A 21178-nucleotide genomic window follows, 5' to 3' on the forward strand; every position below is an offset into this window, starting at 1 on the left:
GCCTGGCATACCAATAAGCAGAGAGCAGAGAGTCAGGTTTTTGACATTGCACCTGGTGCTTGATAGCTTCCTTCAATCCACTGATGAAACGGTCGACAAAGAAGTCCTGGGGTAAATAATTCCTTTCCCTCTTCATTTGAGTCATCCATGTTTCATATGAATCAATATAGGCATTGACTGTTGTCATCTGCTTGAGTAATTGCAGTTGATCCATAGGATCATTTGAGACTGCATCAGGAAATCGGTCGATGAGCACTTGACTGAGCTGTTCCCATGAGAGTGAGTGCAAATTCAGACCAGAGGTGCTTATCCATGTTTTTGCTTGTCCCCTTATATGAGCCAGACCCCATTTCACTCTGTGTTCTGTCGGGATATTGACCAATTCCAGAATATCCTCACACTCAAGCAGCCATGCTCTTGGAGCTTCACCTAGGAAAATAGGCAACTCGACATGTGGTGTACGCAAGTGCACTTCATAATTGGTTTGGGTCTGTTGTGGTTGAGGGAATCGTTGGGGAGGTTGTGGCGGTGTGTAGGTGGGATGGCTTTGCTGGGTGTGGTATATGGAAGGGGTTGGCGGTGATGGTTGTTGTGTGCTAGGAGGGGGTGGTAGGTGTTGCATTTGGCTGAAAGGAGGGTGATACTGGTGTGGTAAATATGAGTTTTGGTTGGTGTTGGGAATCGTGGAAGGGTTTGGTTGTTGGTACATCTGTGGGTGGGTGTTTGGGTTTGACACTTGGTGGATGTGATGGATCGGGGGGGGTGTGGTGTTTACGATGGATGTGGCAACGAGGGGCGCGGTGTAAGTGTAAACTGGTGGTGTTTGTTGTTGAAAGGTTGTGGCTTTTGGTGGGTAAGTGGGATGGGGCAAGTTCTCCGGCGTCAAGGCGCCGAATTGGGGTGGTGTCGGCAGGGTGGTGACTGAGGTTGGTGCCGGGGTGGTGACTGGGGTGGTGACTTCTAAGATCGGTGAGAGGTGAGCGTGGGACAGAGGCGGTGGGGTGGAAAGGAGGTGGCTTTGGGAGGTGATGAGGTTGGGGTGGGAGGTGGGAGCGATCCCGGCGGCGCTTGCGTACGGTAAGGAAGTAAACAGAGCAGCCATCATCTGAGTCATGCGGGACATCTCACCTTGCATCGCGTTCAGCGCGGCGGATGTGTCGGCGGCGGCTTGCTCATGCTTGTCCAGGCGGCGACGGATGGCGCGGACCTCGCGGGGAAGACGGGCCATGCGCTGCTCGTCCTCGGGATCTTCCTCTTCCGTCGTGGCGGCACGTCCTTCTCCGCGGACGCGGCGGTCGCGCGACGTAGATCGCGATCTGGCGTCGGATGGCATGGTGGTGGTTGGGGTAGGTAGGTGGGTAGCTTGGGGACGAAGGGGGATGGGAGGGTGGGTGTTGTTGTCGTCGACTCGCTCTGATACCAACTTGTCAGGACCCGACGGTCAAGACGTGGCCATGGCCGGAGATGAGGGAGAAGGAGGAGCTCCGGCGGCTCAGATCTACAGCTAAAGTAAGTAAAGGTAAAACATGGCAAGGAAAATAACTTAGGTTTTCATTATGCGTGCCTCCCATCCTCCCTCTCCTGCTCCTTTTATAACCCAAAGAGCAGGACCACGCAGTTTAACAAGAGCTGTGCTTATTACAACTTAAACACGCTTAGCGCGCGAAAAGGCGGTTCAAAAAGGTAAGACATCCTAGCCGTCGATCATCGAAGCGACGAACCTGGCCTTCTGTTGCTGATGAACGTCGCTGTCACATTGGCTGGTCCTGACAGGCGATGCAGGATGGGCGGCGCGGGGCAAGGCCGGGCCGGGGCGAGGTGAGGCCAGGCCGGGGCATCGCGGCGCAGGACGGGCCGGCGTGGGGCAAGGTCGGGACGATGCGGGGCGGAGCCAGGCCGGGGCGGGACGTCGCCGGGGCGGCTCGGAGCGGAGCCAGGCCGGGGCGGGACGGGGCCGGGGCGGCTCAGCGCGGTGGCGCGGGGCGGCGCCGGGCGGGATGTGGCGGGGCTGGGGCGGGTGGCCGGAGCGGGGCAGGGTGGGTGGTCGGAGCGGGGTGATTGGCCTGAGCAAGCCTGCAGAGCTGAGGAAGATGAATGATTTGGCCAGGGAAAAAAACATGTAACATATTTAGGAATATTCTCTTTTACAATTTTATTTAGGGGTTCTGATGTACGCCAATATTTTTTCAACCCGTAAACACGAGTTCAGTGGACTGAACTCGCTTTTTGCAGTTCGCATGTTTACGGGTTCTGCTAGAGATGCTCTAAGGCTGCAGCGAAAGCGACCTGATCTCTACCCAGCAGCAGAGTGCGACGTGCTAGTTTCTGACCGTGAGATGTCGATCGGACGGGTACAGGAGCAACCGATTTTAGCTATCCGGATCCAGCGACCAACGGCTAGCGCGGGCTCGTAATATATGCGGTGGAAACTTGGGAGCAAGTGCTTAGCCATGGTTTTAGCAGGAGATAGGGTTCAAATGTTCTTTATGTCTACCTATAGGTGCGTAAATTTTAAGACCAACATAGTTAGAGAAAAAAAACCTGCATTTTACCTTGCCCAATTGTATTCAAGTAGGCACAATAAGCCTGTTTTCTGAAAAATTATGTACCCTAATTAAGCAGAACTCGAAGATACTACACCTTAATAAAATCGTTATCAAATGAGAAAAGTGCAAGTTGAAATCGGTGTAGCTTCAAGTTCATTCATTTATCCGATGGCGCATAACTGTTTTCTACAGATCATAACTTATCTGTATTGTATACGGAAGTAACACCGTATTGTAACCGTATGTAATCTCTGCAGGGCCGGGCCGGGAAAAACCGGGGCCCTGTGCAAAACTTTATTATGGGCCCTGTATCTCTAGAAAAATAGAACTAATAAATAATTATACATAGTGTATAAGTCTTTTATAGACGTTTAAATTGAAAAGCTAATGTCTAGATTCTAAACTTGTGGTAAGTTCATCTTAATATCTATTTTAAGAGGAACATATAGTTTTCAAAGAAGTCTGACCACATCTAATGATTTTGATACATTTAAACTGTTTGGATTTTTAAAATAGAAAAAGAAATGTTCAGAATCTCAAAACCTTACATAGCATATAAGGCCATTCCAATAAGTATGTGTACATAGATAAATCTATTATAAGAACTATCCCCATAAGATCAATAAAATCAAATTTACATCACCCTCTGTAAATTAAAATAGCAGCTATTATTATTTAGATATTTCAAGTGAATTGCAATTTTGGGATCACACACATCAATCAGAATTAGCAAAAAACTAAAGATCCTAGCGGCCCGGTTTAGGGTAACGCTCCCATAATACTTGATACCGCCTACTTTACCTTCGTTAGATCAAAGTAAATAGACCGTTTCTAAAACTGCAACTGCGGTAAAACTTGTAATTTCCGTGCCCAATAAATCACCAAAATTTCAGTGAAAAGGGAACCTTGGAGCATATATAGACAACATAATCACTAACCACAAACATAATAAGCGAAGTGGGTAGTCCAAATTGTTTGTATCTTTGGGGAGACAAAAGGCGGATCGTGAAACCTCTAAAGCTTTATGGAAAACATACATATTTTATTCAAGCATATATACAAGTTATATTCCTGTCGGTGCTGAAATTGTACCAAGTTTATCAATTATTTATCTGCTGATGGAAGAGGACAAGCAGGAGATAGGGTTCAAACGTTCTTTATGTCTACTTCCAGTCAGAAAGGTGCGTAAATTTTAAGAATAGCATAGTTAGATGGAAAAAAAGGCCCTGCATTTTACCTTGCCCAATTGCTTTCATACCCTAATTAAGCAGAACTCCAAGATACTACACCTTAAGAAAATCGTTATCAAATGAGGAAAGTGCAAGTGAAAAACTGGTGTAGCTTTAATTTGTTCATTTATCCGATGGCGCATTACTGTTTTACTGATATAGATAAATATAGAGTGCAATTGAATCCAGAAGCTTCAGAAACTTACATCAGACCTATGACGCCATTCCTGCAGAAGGAACAAGAAGAGAAGAAATGCAAAGGCTACAGCTTGGACCGCCACTACCAGAGCCACGCTTTCGGTCAGAGTGGGGCCTGCGAAACGCAATGCATAAAAACTTCAATTTATTTCAAAATCGAAGATTATCTTCTGAAGAATGATGCCATGACAGGACTCACGGAACAAGTGCTCGAAAGCAAGGAAGTCGGCGACATGGAGCTCGCAGCAGTCGCCATCGGAGAAGGAGAACTCCTTGCTGTAGGGGCACTCTCCCTCCGATTCCTGGAAGCCGCCGGTGATGCACGCGGAGCAGGACGACGAGCTGCCGCCGTAGCATGTCCAGCTGGCTTGTAGCCGGTTAGGCCAGTACCCGAGAGCGAGGTCACCTTGACCTTGGGGCGAGGAGGAGATCTCGGCCGGGAGGATGGATGCGAGGCGGCGGAGGTTGGCTTCATATGTGCTGTTGGCCGTGTATGTGCCAACTCCGATGCATATGACGTTTGCGGTGGTGGACAAGGGCGACGCCGCAAGGACGACGAGGAGGACGAGCGAGAAGTACTTCATGGCGGCGGACGGTGGTAGAAGACTACTGCACACTGCACAGAATGAAGCAGGTGCAGGGGCCAGGGTGGCGGTGCACCTACCTAATGGAGGATCCGAGGAGGATTGCGTAGTGATACTGGGCGACGACTTTGACTGCATCTGGGAGCACACTCCAAATTGTAGATCGTGTCCAGGAGGAGTGGAGCATGTGGGAGTTGGCGCGGAGAAGAGATCATGTGAGAGAGTAGGTTTAGGCGGAGGGGGAGTGTGTGTGGAGTGAGGTACCATGGCCGGATGTTCGCATCTCGGCCATCGGATTCTTAGGCCATTTCGGCGATCCAAACGGATGCGCTGGGCGTCCGTTTTGGGCCGTTTGGTTGGCCGTGCGGACACCGGACAGCGGCCGGTGTCGGCGTGTCCGTTTGGGTCGCACGATGTGCCCAACACACGGACGCAGCGTAAATGTTAGAAAAAAAATAAAAAAGTAAAACAACAAAAAAAAGTAAATTTAAACTGACTTCATTAAACTTAGCCCTATTTTGGGCAATTTTTACACAAAAGAAAGCCCTATATGAGCTTTAAACTAAAAAAAAGGAAACCCTAGGCCAAGGTTTGGGACGCAGTGGCCGCCGGTGCGCCACCCTACTCCCAGTAGTACTCGCCGTCGTTGTCGTCGATGAGGACGATGCCCCCCGGCGGCGACGCGCTGTTCCGGCTGGACACGCTGGAGGGCGTCGGGGACTCCGGCCAGGGCGACCACTGCGCCCTTTCCCAGACGGAGTGCGCGTCCGGAGGGCTCGCCGGCCTGCGCAGGCGTGCCAGTCGCGCGGCCTCCTTCCCCCGCTGCTCCGCCGCGGCGGCCTGCAACTCCGCCTCCTGCTGGAGCGCGTCCTGGCGCTCCTCCTCCGCCCGGAGCGCGGCCTAGTGCGTGTCCTCCTCCTGCCGGCACGCCATGGCGAGGAAGGCCCACGCCTCCGCATGGGCGTCCTCCTGGACCTTCCTAGCCATCTCCTCCGGCGCGAAGGCGCGCAGCATCTCGGCGAGGTGCGGCCATTTGGCCAGCTCCTCGAGGTCGTTGAGCTCGCGGGACGCCGCCAGCGCCGCCTGCAGCTCGGGGTCGTCCTCCTCCTGGGGCTGGGCCTGTGGCGCCGCCGTGGGCTCGTTGATGTAGAGGCCGCCGGGGCGGCGGCCAGCCCGCCTAGCAGCCATGTGCGGCTGCGCGCGAGGCCGCGCCGTCGCTGAGGTGAAGCATGTGCGCCAGCGCGCATCGTGCTCCACCTCGAACCACAAGTCCTAGTTGGGACTTGTGTCGCCGTATGCGGGGTGCTCCCGGAGGTCCGCCGGCAGCTGCACGCGGTGCCTCCGGATCTCCACGATGCGGGCGCGGCCGGAGCCCGGGATCGGCGGCACCGGAACCCGATCTGGGCTCAGGTGCCAGCCGTGGAGGAGGTGCACGTCGCCCCACGGCATTGGGGCGCCGGCATCCCAGAACATCTGCGCCACTGCTACGGTGACATAGATCCGGTCGCGGATGGGAGTAGCCGGCGACCCCATCTCGAACGCCGCCGGCGTGGTTCCCCGGCTGCCGGCATCGTGGCCGTTGGCGGACGGCTCGAACTCCCGCTTCGGGGCCATGGCGGCGCGGAAGCATGCGTGCGGCCGGAGTGGAGAGTGGGGACTGGATAGGGACAGTCTCCCTCCCCAATCCCCATTTAATAGGACTGAGGCACCGATAGGTGGGCCAACCACGCGGATCAGACGGACACGCGAGGACGCCGCGTGCCATCCGCGGCAACGCAAACCTAGCCTAGATTTGGGCCGGGTTTGGATCATCCCGAACAACAGCGGCCATCCGCATTTGCGATGTGTGACCGCGTTGGGTCGCGGATTTGTCCGGTTCGATCCATCCAAACGTGCGGGCGTGGTGCGCAATGGAGATGCCCTTATAATTTGTTTGATAAACCGCCGCGATGGAGATGCCCTTATAATTTGTTTGATTCTTCTTCTATAATAAAGATATGGCTTATCTCAAAAAAAAAAAAAAAAAAAAAAAGATATGGCATGCGGTCGCATGCTCTCGAAAAAAAGATACTGGGCGGCGACTTTGACTGCATCTCTCTGGTCGTTTTTGCTGGCCGGCCTTGGGTGCCTTGCACTTGGTTTGGTCCCTTTTCCGCCATATTGTATGTTTCGAGATTTACAGTTGGTGAAGTTTAAAACAGTTTGATTGCAACAGAAATAAACATGAAACACAGTATCTTAATCAAAAGATTTACATGTCTAAAATTTTAGGTGGTCGAGCCATCTATCATAGACAAAAAGGACAATCTGAACTAGTGATGAAATTCAAGAAGAGCAAACTGATCAAGGTTTTACATAAATGACAAACCGGAATCTACAGACTGATTTGTATCCAGAGCCAGAATGCCTGAAGAGCTCACTGCCCTTCACGAAACAAAAATGACAAGTATTCTTGTAATATTTGACCTTTCTTCAATTAACAAACTTTACAACTCCCATCTAAAGAACAAAAATGTATTTGTAAAGTAACAAAAGAAAAAACAGAATCACGTCGCATATTGCAATATACAGTGTCTGACTCTTTAAGGACAAGAACCAAAGAAGAAAAAAAATTACAAATTATTTAAACTTAAACCAGGCTTCATCTAAATACATAATACAGTACAACACAATATCCCGTCTGTGAACCTTGTGCAGGAATCTTCAATCGTTTGCTGAAGCATTGCCAAGTAAAACCAGCCGTGTGACTTGTACATCTAATTGGTGAGGCCTTGAGGAGATGTACGCTGATTCCATGAAGCCTAACAGTTCTGTTCTGCCAAAATCATGAACATGTCATTCCTTTTAGGGTCTACTTCTTCGAGCCACGTGCTGCTGCAAGGTGATCCTGAAGAAGAAAAGAAAAAACCAACTTATTGTTAAAAACAACAACAGCAGATGGAGTATCAGAACAGCAGCGATAAATCATTTGAAAATTATATGAGTATTTATCTCAGAAGATAACTGCATAGTATTGTTTCGGTTCTATAAACATGTTATCCACATCAATATCTCCCAATACAAAAACTGCAAGTTGATTGGGATACTTTCAATCTAAGCCTCTGATACAAATTCATCATTTTCTATCCAATGGTTGTCGACAGATGTTCTGTACATGTCCATGTCCAAAACTTCGCTTATAGTACTTACTGCACACAGCAACTAATTTCTGTATGAAATGAAACATGACAGACCAGAATGAAAATGCGTACCGAGACAAAGTCAAAAGCTTTAGTTTCTTCTTTCTTGGAATTGCTCATCACAGCCACATGCTGTTGAGGTTGATTGCTTGAATTGAAAATATCTGGCATCCCAGCTGCATTTGCACCGTTCATTGAATTGAAAGACAAATGCCCAAGTCCAGCATTGAAATTTCCCATGTTTTGTAGTAACTGTTGCTGCTGAGCAAGAAGAGCTTCCATGGCACCATAATTTAATTGCTGCCCAGGAAATGATTGACCAAACATTTGTGGTGACATGTTGTACTGCATGGGAACCTGCTGATAAAAGGAGCTTTGGCCAAGGATACCATTCAGTGCTGCAGCACTCGCCACATGGCTAGTCTGGCTGTTCATGTCAAAGAACTGTGAACCACTGAGATTACTATGAGTTTCTGCTTTTACTCCAGGCTGAGCTTGGGCAGTGCCATTAAGGTTCAAACCAGCCATCAAATCGTCGACAGTTCCTTTGTCATCAACTCTTTCTTGGATCAACGGCTCAGGGCTGCTGCCGAATATATCTGGCATTGCATTTCCGTCCATCACAGAGTTATCATGCACGAATGCTGAGGATTTTTCCTCTACTGTCATCCCTGAGAATAGGTCATTTGTCTCCTTAATCTCTTCCTCATGGAATGATACATCCGCAAATGGATCACTTCCGTTACCATTGCTAGTGGCACTGATATTGCCAATAGGTTCACCACCAAGCAAATCATCAACTGAAGAAACATGTGTGCTATTCCCCATCATCTGCTCACTGATTTCTTGAGCTGAACTCGGAGTTCCAAGATCATCATGATCCCCCGTATCAATCAAATCGGGCATCTGAACAGTGGGTAGTGAAGTTTTTGATTCTGAAAGATGTTTGTTTCCGGTAGGTTGTTCCCCAACCAGAAGATTTAATACCTGAGAAAAGTGCAATAACTTATTACTTCTTTGACACTGGCTGGTAGAAAAAAGTTTGATCATTAAGTTTAGAGAAGGAAAACAGTACTACAGATAGTGGTTAACAGAAAACAGAACGTGTGTATTTCACGATACTCTTATATCAATGAAACACAAGTTTTGATTTTAGGAGACTCAGCTTTGCATGTTGACTCACTTTTGAGGCCTTTTCTCTGAGAGAAACTTGAGGCAGTTCACAACATCTGACAACAGAAGCACTGTTCTCACTGAAATATGAAGCAACGATGGAATAAGGATCAGTATCCTGTTTCCTTACAACAGCTTCCAGCACACAGATAGCCTTCATGCGAACCTGAGTAGTGACCAAACATATTAAATATTTATGTAAATATAATATACTAGACGGAATCACGGAATGCATCAAACTGTTACGGTCAGCGAAGCTAAAACAACAGTCATATGACCAAACCAATTGAACTAATGACGTGAACAAATACTGCACAAAATATCAAACAAGGTCAACAAACATCAGTAGATATCACTAACCCCTGCCAGAAATAGATCTGTTTTGATTCAACAAAAGTCAGTGCATCTTGGCAAAGAACGCTAAACATAATTAATCCCGAGATTTTAAAGATTGCTGCTAGTTGCTTAGCTGCTAGCCTGCTGGGTAAATATGCTCAAACATATCATGGACTGCTATAGCACAGACGCTCGTTTGAGGCCCTTGAACTAAGCCTTTTTTCCAAGACATTGTGCACAGTTTATATGCATTTTTAATACAATATATTGTTCCATATGTTATACTCCCTCCGATATATAATAAATGTCGTGGTTTTAGTTCAAACTGAACTACAACCACGAGAATTTGAACTAAAACCACGACACTAATTATGGACCGGAGGGGGTAGTAAGTACAATTGGAAAATTGCATGGTTAAAATATGCGTGCCTAGGCGTCCGCTTAAGTGCACCTAGGGCACTAGGCGACAGCAAAACGCCTAGCTTTAGTCGTGCTATGCGTGCACTTAAGTGCGCCTAGCTGTGGGCTTAGGCGAGATAGGCGCTAAGCAGAGGCAAAACCAGGAATTACTGCTTAGCGCTTTTCTGAGGCTCGGAAAATTCTAATTACATCTATCTATTTTAAGCACAGTGCTTTTTATATAACAAACCTCCACTGCATATAGTCAAACTTCTAAATACCTACGAGATGTACATGATCTAGTGATGGTGATAATGCAAATGTGGCAAGAATGTAACCAGTACACATCGCTGCCAAAAGAAGAAACGAAAATGTTTTCTTATACAAATGATATTCTTGATTTTGCCCTATACACAATTTTCATGCTAGCATAATATCAGATTTGCCTATGTGTAACCTTGAATAAACAAGACCAAATAAAAGGATCTGTCCATAAAATATGCACCCGTCACCTGTCACTTGCCAGAGGAGCTAAGAAACATAATTCAGACTATTACATTAGCTATTTTATCCACAATTAAAAATGAGTGTTGAAGTCCGAAAAGGTTAAAATAGACCCAAAAAGGGATTATCCTAAACTCACCTGCCACAGTGGAGAATTGAGTTTGTTCTCAAGGGCACGACTCAAAGCAACTGCATCCAATTTGGAGGCTTCTGTTAGAAATATCTGCAGAGCATCTCGAGTAGGTTGCAACCGAACACCGCTTGCAGTAACTATTGTCTCCAAAAGTCTCTCCTCGCGTGTCTTAACTCCTGATTGACTTGAACCCGTATCACCAGCCGATACTGAACTTGATGGACTTGGACCCCAAGAACCAGAACTCGCATTCTTTGAAGCACCAGATGTGGCACGGCTCTCTCCTTGAATTTCACTTGGATCATACCTACCATATCTATCAGTTTCTGTGGTCAGAGACCTACGAATTGGGCTCTTGTACATACTACCATTCTCATTTGTTATTGAATGTGTGGCTGCAAAGTTGCTCAAACCCTGTTTGATGGACGCACCACCAATGCCCACTACTTCACTTAGTTCACTGAGGAAAGACTTCTTGTCATCCCTCGATGGCTCATAATTAGTATTTCCAAAGCCCTGTATGCGCTTGCCTAGACCTTCTGTCACAACAACAGCTTTAGGGTCCTCGGTGGAGAAAATAGCAGCAATAGCCTCGTTCGCAGTTTCACGGACAGCCTTATTAAGGGCATCCCCTTTTAAGGGGTCAGGGAGTCCTTTGTAGTGAACAAGCTGACGCATAGCTGCTGAATGCCGTTGCATTTCCCGCTTGAAGTCGGTGCCAGATTTTCCAACCGCATATTTAATCAACCGCAAAGCCTGGAAAGCAGGTATGGAGAGAAAAGATTATAAACTACTGAACTGGAAAAATCTCGAGGCTAGGGCTCCAAAATATTAATCAAATCAATGTACTCCCTCCAGTTCAAATTACTTGACCAAAAATGGATGTATCTAGACATGTTTTAGTGTGCAGATACATCCATTTTTAAGGCAATTATTTTGAACTGGAGGGAGTACTGAAATTTAGACGTGAAGTAGTGCAGCTGCCAAATTACAGAGTTACACTGCAAGTGCTTGGCACTTTTTCTGAGAACATACAGCATGCCACTTGTGTCATGACCGAAAGATGACAGGATTACAGAAGACCTAATTCCATATAATCTAGTGAATCCATTCTAGAGCATTCGGTACAAAGGCTAAGCGAAGCAGTACTGTGTCCTTCAGCAGTATTTGGTTCACCTGGAGAGGAGTTACCCACAAGTTCAGAATATTTTAGATATCTTGATAAATATTTTTTTTCTGTTTATCAATGAGATTGGAGCCAGCGCACTACTCGATGACCAAAAGTTACTATTAAATGCCACTAGCGACCACAGTTCTAGTGTAAACTAGCATAGTCACATCATACTTCACTAAATGACCTAAAATACAAATTTAGTGTTACAGACACCTATTTGATCAATACAATAATATTTTCTTAAATCGACATTATTAATCGCCCCAGGTTAGTCATATAACCCAGTGGTGTGTCCAACGTTGTAACTAATCACGCCTAACCCTTCAAGAAAACCAACCTAATCAGAAAGTGTTACTCTAATGAAACCCAGTAACTGCATTGGTATACGTGCAAGCGAGTTGGATGGGAGAAAAATTCTCGGGCTATTTAAGAAGCGTATGGACAGTGATATCCATCATTGGGAGCAACAGATTTGTATACGCCCAGTCAAAGATAAACTGCACAGAAGGTAACAGTTCATCCGGTTTGCGGGCGGATAGATTTAGTGGCTATGCGGAGTGGCAGTACCTCCAATGTGAAATGAAGGTACTCTATTAGCGAAGTTGGACACAGCTAGTAGCAAAGAAAATCGGCATTTCAAGCTTCGCCTTCACCTAGGCATATTTATTCACCGGCACACTTGGCCTAGACTTGGCTAGGCAGGTTTGAAATTTAGCAGCGGGTGTTTGGCTCTTTGGCGCAGCTTTTGGTGAACCACGGGTTATTAAGCCTGCCTGCCATGAACCCATCCTCGTCAAGAAGCATCCAAGGATTGTAAAGAACTTAATGCTGATTGCCACACCTCGCAGTGGTGTACGGCAACGTGTGGTAGGCCATCTAGACCTACAGTCTGGGATGCACTAAGCAGAGTACCTAACCATTATGTCAACACTTGAAATTGCCGCAGCCCACGCAGATAATAACTGAAAAGAATGCCCAACGCTTGGAAGCCCCTGTAACTAGTACACCATTCAGATCGGCATGCTCCAGGCATCAGAGTTTCATCATCAGGACCACGAAATTGATCAGCGGGAACACTACATCAGTAACCTCCGCGACTACTATACGAACCATGTTTCGTCTGAAAAAAAATACCCAGCTGAGCCATGAATACTCGGGCGATCATCGTTTCGTTGGCCACCGCCCAACCAATCCTCACCCCCCGGACAGGTCAAACCGATCCCAAATCAACAACGAAAAACGAGGAAGGAGCGGCACCTTCTGCTTGACGAGGGGGCTCTTGTTGTCGAGGCGCTTGAGGACGAAGTCGGCGAGCTCCCTGACGACGCCGGCGTCGGAGGCGCGCAGCAGCTCGCAGATCTCCTCGAGCTTGTAGACGGGGGCGACCTTGTCGTCCTCGGCGGTGACGCCGTCCACCATCCGCGACCGCCAGTAGGACTCCACGGCCCGGCGGCTCTGATCCATGGCGCTTCCCGATCGGAACCCTAGAGGGGAGGAGGGGAGGGGCTACCGCCGCGGCAGCGCGCCACCTGACCGCCGGGGAGGTGGAGATCTGAGAAGAGGGGTAGTGGCCCTGGCTGGACCTGGTTTACGAGGGGCGTTGAGCGAGCGGCACGTGCGGCCGGAGGAGGCGTGGACGGAAGCTTCGAGTGCGGGTCTAGGTCGGGAACGGGAGTTTTAAGGCAGGCTTACCGTTTTGCTTTCTTCTTCTTTTCTTCTTTTCACGGGAAGAAGAAGAAAGGCCAGCCAAGAGCTCAAGTGTCAGCAAAAGCTTTTCTATCTCGTCGCTGACGTGCTACGCCACTAGTTCGATACTCGGAGTAGGATACGCTTTACATGTTCCTAGTCTAATTCTACCATATTCCTACCCGTTATCTATAAAATTCCGTTACAAGGACGGAAATAACTTCATCAGAAATAATAATGTATCTAACGTATACGTTTTCTTACGTTGCATACGCAAAAAAAAAAAATTGTTATCACAGGTTCAGAGCATATTTTTCAGATGGCAATATATCTCGCACAAGGAAATGTCAAGATTGACAACATGACTACGAGAGCCAACAACTCTACCAGACCTCGCCGTCGTTGGCTTCATCAGTAATAATTTATCAGGTCTGCAACTAAATCCTCAGGTCGAAAACCATGCCAAGTCAAAAAAAAAATGTACATTATTGTGTCTACTATATCACTACACGACGGCCTCCAAGACCTCGTCAGACTCTTCAACCACCATCTCGTCCTTGAAGAGGAGCTTCAGGTGCGGCAGAACCTTAGGCAGTACGGGCAGATCGGCGAGGTTTACGCTCATCAGGTCAAACGCGATGCTGGTCTTGTCCATGTCGTCCTCGTCAAAGACTGGGATTTTAGGGTATCGCTGGCTGAAGTGGGTCAGGATTATGCGGTACGCTCCGGCCGAGGTGCCAACCGCTATGGCCTCCTTGGTTGTGCTGTGGTTCCTCGCGATCGCTTCATCCTTCATGCTGTCTTCAAACGTGGCCTGAAGCAGCAAGAATCGAGGCAGTTTAGACAGGCGACAATGGTCACATTACAACACCTTTTAGCATGCTCAATTTATTGGAAGATTACACAGCTAACAGTATTATACAATATATATTGGAATAGATTAACACCTTTAGCATGCTCAATAATTGGAAGATTACACTACACAGCCAACAGTATTATACAACATCTGCAAGGTTACTTTAGTGCTGTCGCGTTCTGGAAGGTGAAGCACACCCAATAGTGTGGAACAGAGGCCAAGAGACATGAGAAAATTGGTAATTGTTGTATGTATGCAATTATTCTTTATGCTTACCTCGTGTATCAGCACTGTGGCGTCTCTGGACGCATCTACAAGAGCCGGGCAGGGCCGCGTGTCACCTGAATATACAACCTTCCACCCTGGAATCGCCTTTCCAGCACTGCTCACCTTCTCCTTGGCTCTCAAGACAACTCCAAACGCCTGTGGACAGTGTACGACGGGGACACTGTACAGAATCTCCAAACCTGATTCGTGCAGAACCTCTTTCAAATTAGCGAGAGCTGTAGTGTCCCTCGGACTTGCAGGCTTCTTGTTGTAGTTCTCCATTCTGCTTCCAGGAGCAAACATGGTGTTGTCAACTTGACTTGTGCGAGATCCCGTAGCACTGTCAGTAAGAAGTTCCTCGACACTAGCCTTCAAAGTTCGTCTGCAGTCTAGGAACTGCATATCAAGATCTTCAAGTGTTGAATATGCATTTAGGAATCTCAGGAGTGGTCCTGGTCCAATCACGAGCAAGGGTTTGTGAGGAACACCGTTTAGTAATTTTGACCTCAAGGCAAGAACTCTGGCAAGACCGGTGTGGTGATCAGCGTGAATATGGGAAATCCAGATGCACCTTAAATTCTTTACAAGTTCATCAGCACCGCTTACACCAAACCTGTTACACACAAAAAAAAAGGTATTATGAATATAACTAGCATGAAGGTTTTTGCAGTATCTTCTAATTTAGTCTTGTTAGAACAAACCTCCTTTTCAGCTGTCCTAAAGTTCCTTCACCGCAATCAAGAAGCATACCTCCTTGTGCAAACAGGTTAACATATATGGCACTAACATTTCGATACTTTGAGGGCTGGGATGAACCCGTACCCAAAAATGTAATTTCTAGATCTTCTCTTGTTGCATTCTTCACACAGCAGGGGGTCTCTGAATTGCCCTTTGGGCGCTTTCTCCAGCCACTTTCTCTCAAACTACTGTCATCTTGAGACTTGCTTGAATTCCCCTGTTCATCTAAAACATCAGGAAGACAGGAGTCTTTATTAATCCATGGCTCTTCAACCATCAGCATATGCTTGCCATCAGGTGGCAGTGCACTTCTTTGGTCTACACTACTTTGCCAAAACTTGCTAATTTGTTCAGGAACTTCTTTAATCTCAGGAATCTCAGAAATAAGCTCATCTACAATGTCTTCATGACTACACAAGCTTGGAATAGAAGCTCTATCCAACCCCAGTTGAGCATATGGACGTAGACGAAACTGAAAGAGAAAAAAGACAAACATTGATACTCCTATTTTGGACTAAACGGAAATAAGTTGAGCATATGGAGTGGCGCTTGCTTGGAAAGGAAAACTTGTTACTGCAGATTTTGGGTGTAATCACAATGAATATTGTCGTATCCGATTACATGGTAACTGATTACATGCCTATTAAAATCAAACAGCCCTGGATCACAGTGTAATCTGATTACATGATAAAATCAACAAACCCGATGCCTTCTAATGGATAACCTAATTGTCTAATAAGTTTTATTGGCTTCTCTAGAGGATGTAGAGGGTACAGCCTTATCTAGCATTGGAGATGCAATTAGAAAACATAAATGCACAAATACCAAGTAACTACTAACTAGCACAGTAATATAGTGTAGACTAGACTTGGACGTACCTTCAGCAGATTTTCTGCAGTCACACTTTCACAGGCTTGGGATGAAGTACTCTGCAAGGAGAATTAGATGGTTTGTGTTTACAATCAGCAAGTATTTCAACATTCAACCTCTGGTGTTTGAGTGTTTCGTATATCATGGGAGTTTACCTTATTCTTCTCAAATTCGATGCCATTTGAAGGTTCCACAGGCCAAAACCCAGAGGATGGGAAGAGCTGAGGGCATACAAAATTAAGGCGTGAAGATATCCTTGCACTACCTTTTAAGATAGGAATTTCCATGTTTTTACTGCAGGTATCCAAAAGGAGGGAAACCGTCAATCAGAAAGTATGGCACTAGCACTGATTTATATTTCTAGCTACTAGTTTTAATATTTAAAAATATATATATTTCAAGATCAACATATCCGTATAAGAATATTAATCAGGCATTAAGATGCAGTAAATGCTGAGTTAACAGTACTAAAAACAATTTTCAAATAAAATGAAATCAAAAAATAAGTACATAAAGAAATAAGTGGATAGCATGAGGTAAAAATCCTATACGGTCCAAGGAATTTGGTACTAATAAAGGGTCACTGGATACATAAAAAAATTATAAGAGAATGATATCAAAGAAATAAACAAGAGGGTAGGATGAGTGAATAAACATTCATAAGATGCAGTCATTAACAAGTTTTGCAGACACTGTAACACATCTATACCAACCAAATCCAACATTCCAACCATGCATTGCTTTTATATTTAAGGAGTATAACTAAATTCCGATTGTCTAGTGGCATCAATGAAGTTCAAAGCTAAATAGTGAAAATCCATATTTCAATATTTTAAATTCATGAAAACAAATTAGACCATTGATTAAAAAGGTGAATGAAACTGAAACTTACTTTTCATGCCCTGCCATGATATGTTGTGTGGTGCCAAAAGATTTCATCCAGTTCTGATATTCAACTGTATTCGTCACAGAAGATGGACCTAAGTGAATTATGCAATTTACTTTCTTGGCATTCTCCGTTTGGCAGGAAGAATCTTCATAAAATTGGCTAAGCGATTGCAGCAAAAACAGTTCACACATGTGATATTGTGTAGGGCAATCCACTAGAAGCACGATTGGTCCAGGAATTGACGGGCCGAGAACATCACTTGGATGAACCTATTAATGAAATGTCCAAAAAAGGAACTTTAAACAGGAAATACATCTAATTATCTATTCAGTGCCAAAGCCAACTTCAAATTCAAAGTACAGAATATATGATAAAAAATGAAAATATTTTTTACGACCACGGCTAGGAGGTCAGTGGATAGAGAGACAGCTTTACGTAATGTATGTGCTAGTGCGAAAAGGCCATTAGCTTGTGAAAGATCATGTTGACAAAAATCAGGTTAACAGCTTAGAAAACAGCACTAACCATTGTATCAATTTTATCAGACTGCACAGAGTTCCCAAGTTGAAGTTCACGATACTTTGGTCCAGGTTTAAGACCAAGAGCAGCAGCTTTAGCAGGGTCAAATTTTCCTTTAATTTCTGTCAATTCACATGAGTAGACTATAGCAGTATCACCAGGCTTTGAGTTGATATCTGTCGAACTCTTGGCTTCGTTATTGTACCTCGGTTTGACAAACATTGCTGATATACGAACTACTTCATCATCAATAATAACAGTAGGTTGTGAAGATGCACTGTGATCCACACCAAAGCTGTGCGTGTGAAGCATTGCCCTATTTGGGATAAAAGATTTCATTGCGCCCGCCAGAAAATCAAGTTCTGAAGGGCCCCATATGTTCACCTGTGTTACAGGTAAAAGGAAAAAAATATATTGTCATCAATGTGAACAAATAGATTAACTGTACACTGAGTATTGACCACTAGACATTAATAAAAAGAATGCAACCAAGAAATTATTTCATCTCACCGACATGCCCTCATCTCCCATCCCAGCCAGAGTTAGCACCAAGCCTATATTAAGGAAAAAATGAAAATGACACAAATAACTATGTCAAGGAAATGTAGCATCAGAGCATCGAATAAACTATGGAAAAACACACAAAAGTAATAAATTTTAGTACCTGGAAGGCCCCCTGCAGTTTCTGAGCACACACGAGTGAAAAAGATGTGGTCAATCTGAGAAAGTACAGAATTATTATAGCATGTTACTACTTATATTGCCCAAACCGGGACATAGGAAATGAGAGTGAGTGCACGTGGAGTTGCAAAATTGATGATGAGGCATTGCATACCTTTGACAACTTTATCTTGTGTTCAGTGCAGAAACGCTGAAGACCCTGTTAGATTGCAAGAAATCAGAAGAGTAGTTTTAAAACAAGTTAAGTATTGTATTTGCCAAATGATATTATATTAATAAGCTAATCAATGGCAAAATAAAAGCTAAGAAGAATAAACTCAACTTTAGCCACCTACATATTCAGTCCTACATGGGAAAATCACAGTTCAGGTGTTTAAGGATTTAAGCATCCCAATCAACCACTTAGCATGCTAGCCACAAATGATTATACCACTTAGAGGATAATGTTGCATCTAACATATTGCGCAGAGCTTATGCATGTAGCGACACTAAAGCTTCAACCTTACCTGTTAGGGATTAAAATTGCATAAGATATTATAAAAGTTTGATGATGTAACATGCCTCCAAGCTCCGACCGATGGAGAAGATTAGTAAACATACACATTTGTTAAAATGCCTCAGAAAAGAGAAAAGAAGCAGAAGTTAATTTCAGTTTTTTTAGCGGTTTAGTATGTAAAAATAAACGCAATAGTCATCCTGTCCCAGCAGATCATACCTCGCCAGCGTTAAACATATATCTTTGTTTGTCGAAGAACAAAAAAACTGAAGGCGCAGTATCCTGAGTGTCCATTCCTGTACCGAGTATCTGCATAGCAAGAATGAACAAAGGTCAGACCGGTAGGAGGATGATACGACCATGCTGCTGCTTTACAGTTCTATCAGAAGTTGTCATGGTTTATTGGTTGAAAACATTGACAATTTGCCTTGTGGAATTGACATCATTCAACATCACAAATGAAAGACTGAGAGCAACAACACTTTGATAGATCAACTGCTTACAGTTTGGTGAGTGATCCAACTAAGTGGTTGCAAAAGGGGGGAAATGGCATAATCTCCAAATACATTTCATGCATCAAAGAAACAAAATGGTTGGTTTACTCCAAAATAGCATCACAATTCTTGGCATTATCACTAGCATCCACTACACCTAGTTGGGAAATGCCCAAGGACCACCCGGGGAAAAAGTGTGTACCTAGATTGAGCTAAAAATCGAGGCGAAATAAACCAAAATATATCTAGTGAGTCCGTCGAAGTATGAGGCAATATATAAGTTTGCGGACCTGCACGTAGGAGGTAGTGCTGATGGGGTTGGCCCTGCGGTTCTTGAGCTCCATGCTCCTGTCCTTCCTGCCGTCCTTGCCCTCGGCCCGCGTCTTGTTGAAGGCCACCGCGGCGTCCTTGCCGCCGCCGCTAGCCATCCCCTCGGGCTCCTTCCTGGCCGTGCTGCTCCCGCGGCGGAGGTGGTGGCGGCCGGACTGGCCGCGGTACGCGAGGGGGCGGATGCCGGCGGCGCGGAGGAAGGGGGGGCGGGGAGCGGAGACGGGGGAGGAGGAGAATAGGCGGGTGGAGAGGTAGAGGAGAGGGGCCGGGGCTAGGGTTTGGGAGAGGGGGAGGAGGCGGCGGAGAGGGGAGGGCACTTGCGGCGGCATGACGGAGTTGGGCCGGGCGGGGTTTTATCCAGGTCTCGGGGGTTTTAGTTTTAGAGCGGAGGGGCGACCGCCGGAGCCGGGGCTCATCGGACACGCCGACAGCGATGGATCAGATTTGTTTTCCTGATGCTTTTTTCTCAAGGAACCAACATTTTCAGAGAAAATAAAGAAACTGAATTTTTGCGGAGAAAAAGTTTTTTTTTAGAGTGCACCAATAAACCACCACATCTTTATGGTAAGGGTAAAAAGAGTTATTACAAGAACCGAGAGAACAGTTGTGAACAACCAACTCGGTGAACTCCTCAACTCAAGCCTAAGCCTACTCTCGCAGCATCGTTGCACTTCCTCCGATTCTCGAAGCTCTTAAAGTTTGAACTCCTTAATTTGTCGACGATCTGCACAGGGCTTAGCTGCAGATGAGTGTTACCAAAATCACTCGCATCCGGTTTGTCACCTCTTCGGACATTGCCGTTTCTCCATCCGGCTTTCGCAGGGCTTAAAAGTTTGGCTTTGCATCGAGGATTTGCAACCTTCGCATTGGGCGGGTATGTCAACCGAGCTCTGGTGGAAGTCCTTGACTTCCGGTGCGATCCCTGGCCGGAAGGCCATCGCCTCTCTTGCCTTCCTCGTCTCTTGGGAAATTTGGAGTGAACGCACTTCCGTAACAAGTTTGCTCTGCATGTAGTTGTTCTAGAAAAAATAAGAAGGGAGCTCGGTTGTGGGTGACCGTGGTGCCAAGCACTTGGGTGATTTGATGCCGCGAGAGTAGTTCCTTGTAATACCTTGTGTTATGTTCGGACAATCTTGTCATAACTTTCTTCTTAACTAATAGATCGAGGCAAAGTTGTTGCCTCCATTTCGAAAAAGAAAAAAGGCCCTCGCATTTCTTTTCTTCCAAAGTGTCCAAGCAACCAAAATGGTGAGTGTATCGAAACTCCTTCGTCCCTTTTATGAATTCTTGCTCTGGCTTTATACCGCCACGATTCCAACTTGTTGTCAAGTTGAGGTCCTCGATTCGGATTTCAGACATGCTCAAGCAACCAAACCATGTCATACGCGCATGGAGAAGACAATCCTAGACGCATGCAATATGGTGCATCATGGACCATCAGTCCTAGTTGGCCTTCTTTTGTCGCAGCATGGTGTTGCTCCTTGCCTTCCAGAGGTTACAATGGTTGAGCTCATATCCACTATGATCTGGTACGTCTGGCGGGAGCAACGTCAAGCAGCCCAGGGAGAAATGGTGAGACAACCAGAAAGAACATCACTGGCAATCTCGGCTCTTGTGACAAATTATACTATATCAAGACGGAAAGAAAATAATGGAATCATTCGGCGTGGTTGGGTTAAACCCAAAGAGGATTATGTTAAACTTAATGTTGATGCTAGTTTTGATGTAGATAAAGGTTCAGGTGCAACCGGAATAATTCTTAGGGATGATCATGATTTCTTTATGGTGGAAATTGCACCATTTCTTTTGTCGAAGACGCAGCTACTGCTGAAACTATGATGCTTAGAGATGGATTGATGATGGTTGTTGTGGGTATACTTCATGGGAGTACCATCGA

General features: G+C 45.8%; 1 protein-coding gene across 1 annotated transcript; it reads right to left on the reverse strand.

The window, feature by feature from the left end:
* Nucleotides 1-6993: 6993 nt before the first annotated feature.
* On the reverse strand, nucleotides 6994-19342 carry LOC124659135 (tRNase Z TRZ3, mitochondrial-like). Its single transcript, XM_047197069.1, has 16 exons — nucleotides 19242-19342; nucleotides 18677-18766; nucleotides 18116-18160; nucleotides 17945-17999; nucleotides 17791-17834; nucleotides 17287-17664; nucleotides 16765-17030; nucleotides 16028-16166; nucleotides 15881-15931; nucleotides 14966-15474; nucleotides 14274-14877; nucleotides 13668-13955; nucleotides 10288-11037; nucleotides 8920-9075; nucleotides 7809-8723; nucleotides 6994-7444 (listed from the first exon to the last, which is right to left on the reverse strand). Exons 1-16 carry the CDS (start codon nucleotides 19293-19295, stop codon nucleotides 7409-7411), a joined length of 4380 nt encoding a protein of 1459 aa, XP_047053025.1. The 5' UTR covers nucleotides 19296-19342; the 3' UTR covers nucleotides 6994-7408.
* Between the last annotated feature and the right edge of the window lie 1836 nt (nucleotides 19343-21178).

The sequence above is a fragment of the Lolium rigidum genome, chromosome 6 (assembly GCF_022539505.1).
Source record: "Lolium rigidum isolate FL_2022 chromosome 6, APGP_CSIRO_Lrig_0.1, whole genome shotgun sequence".
In the NCBI taxonomy this organism is placed as follows: Eukaryota; Viridiplantae; Streptophyta; class Magnoliopsida; order Poales; family Poaceae; genus Lolium; species Lolium rigidum.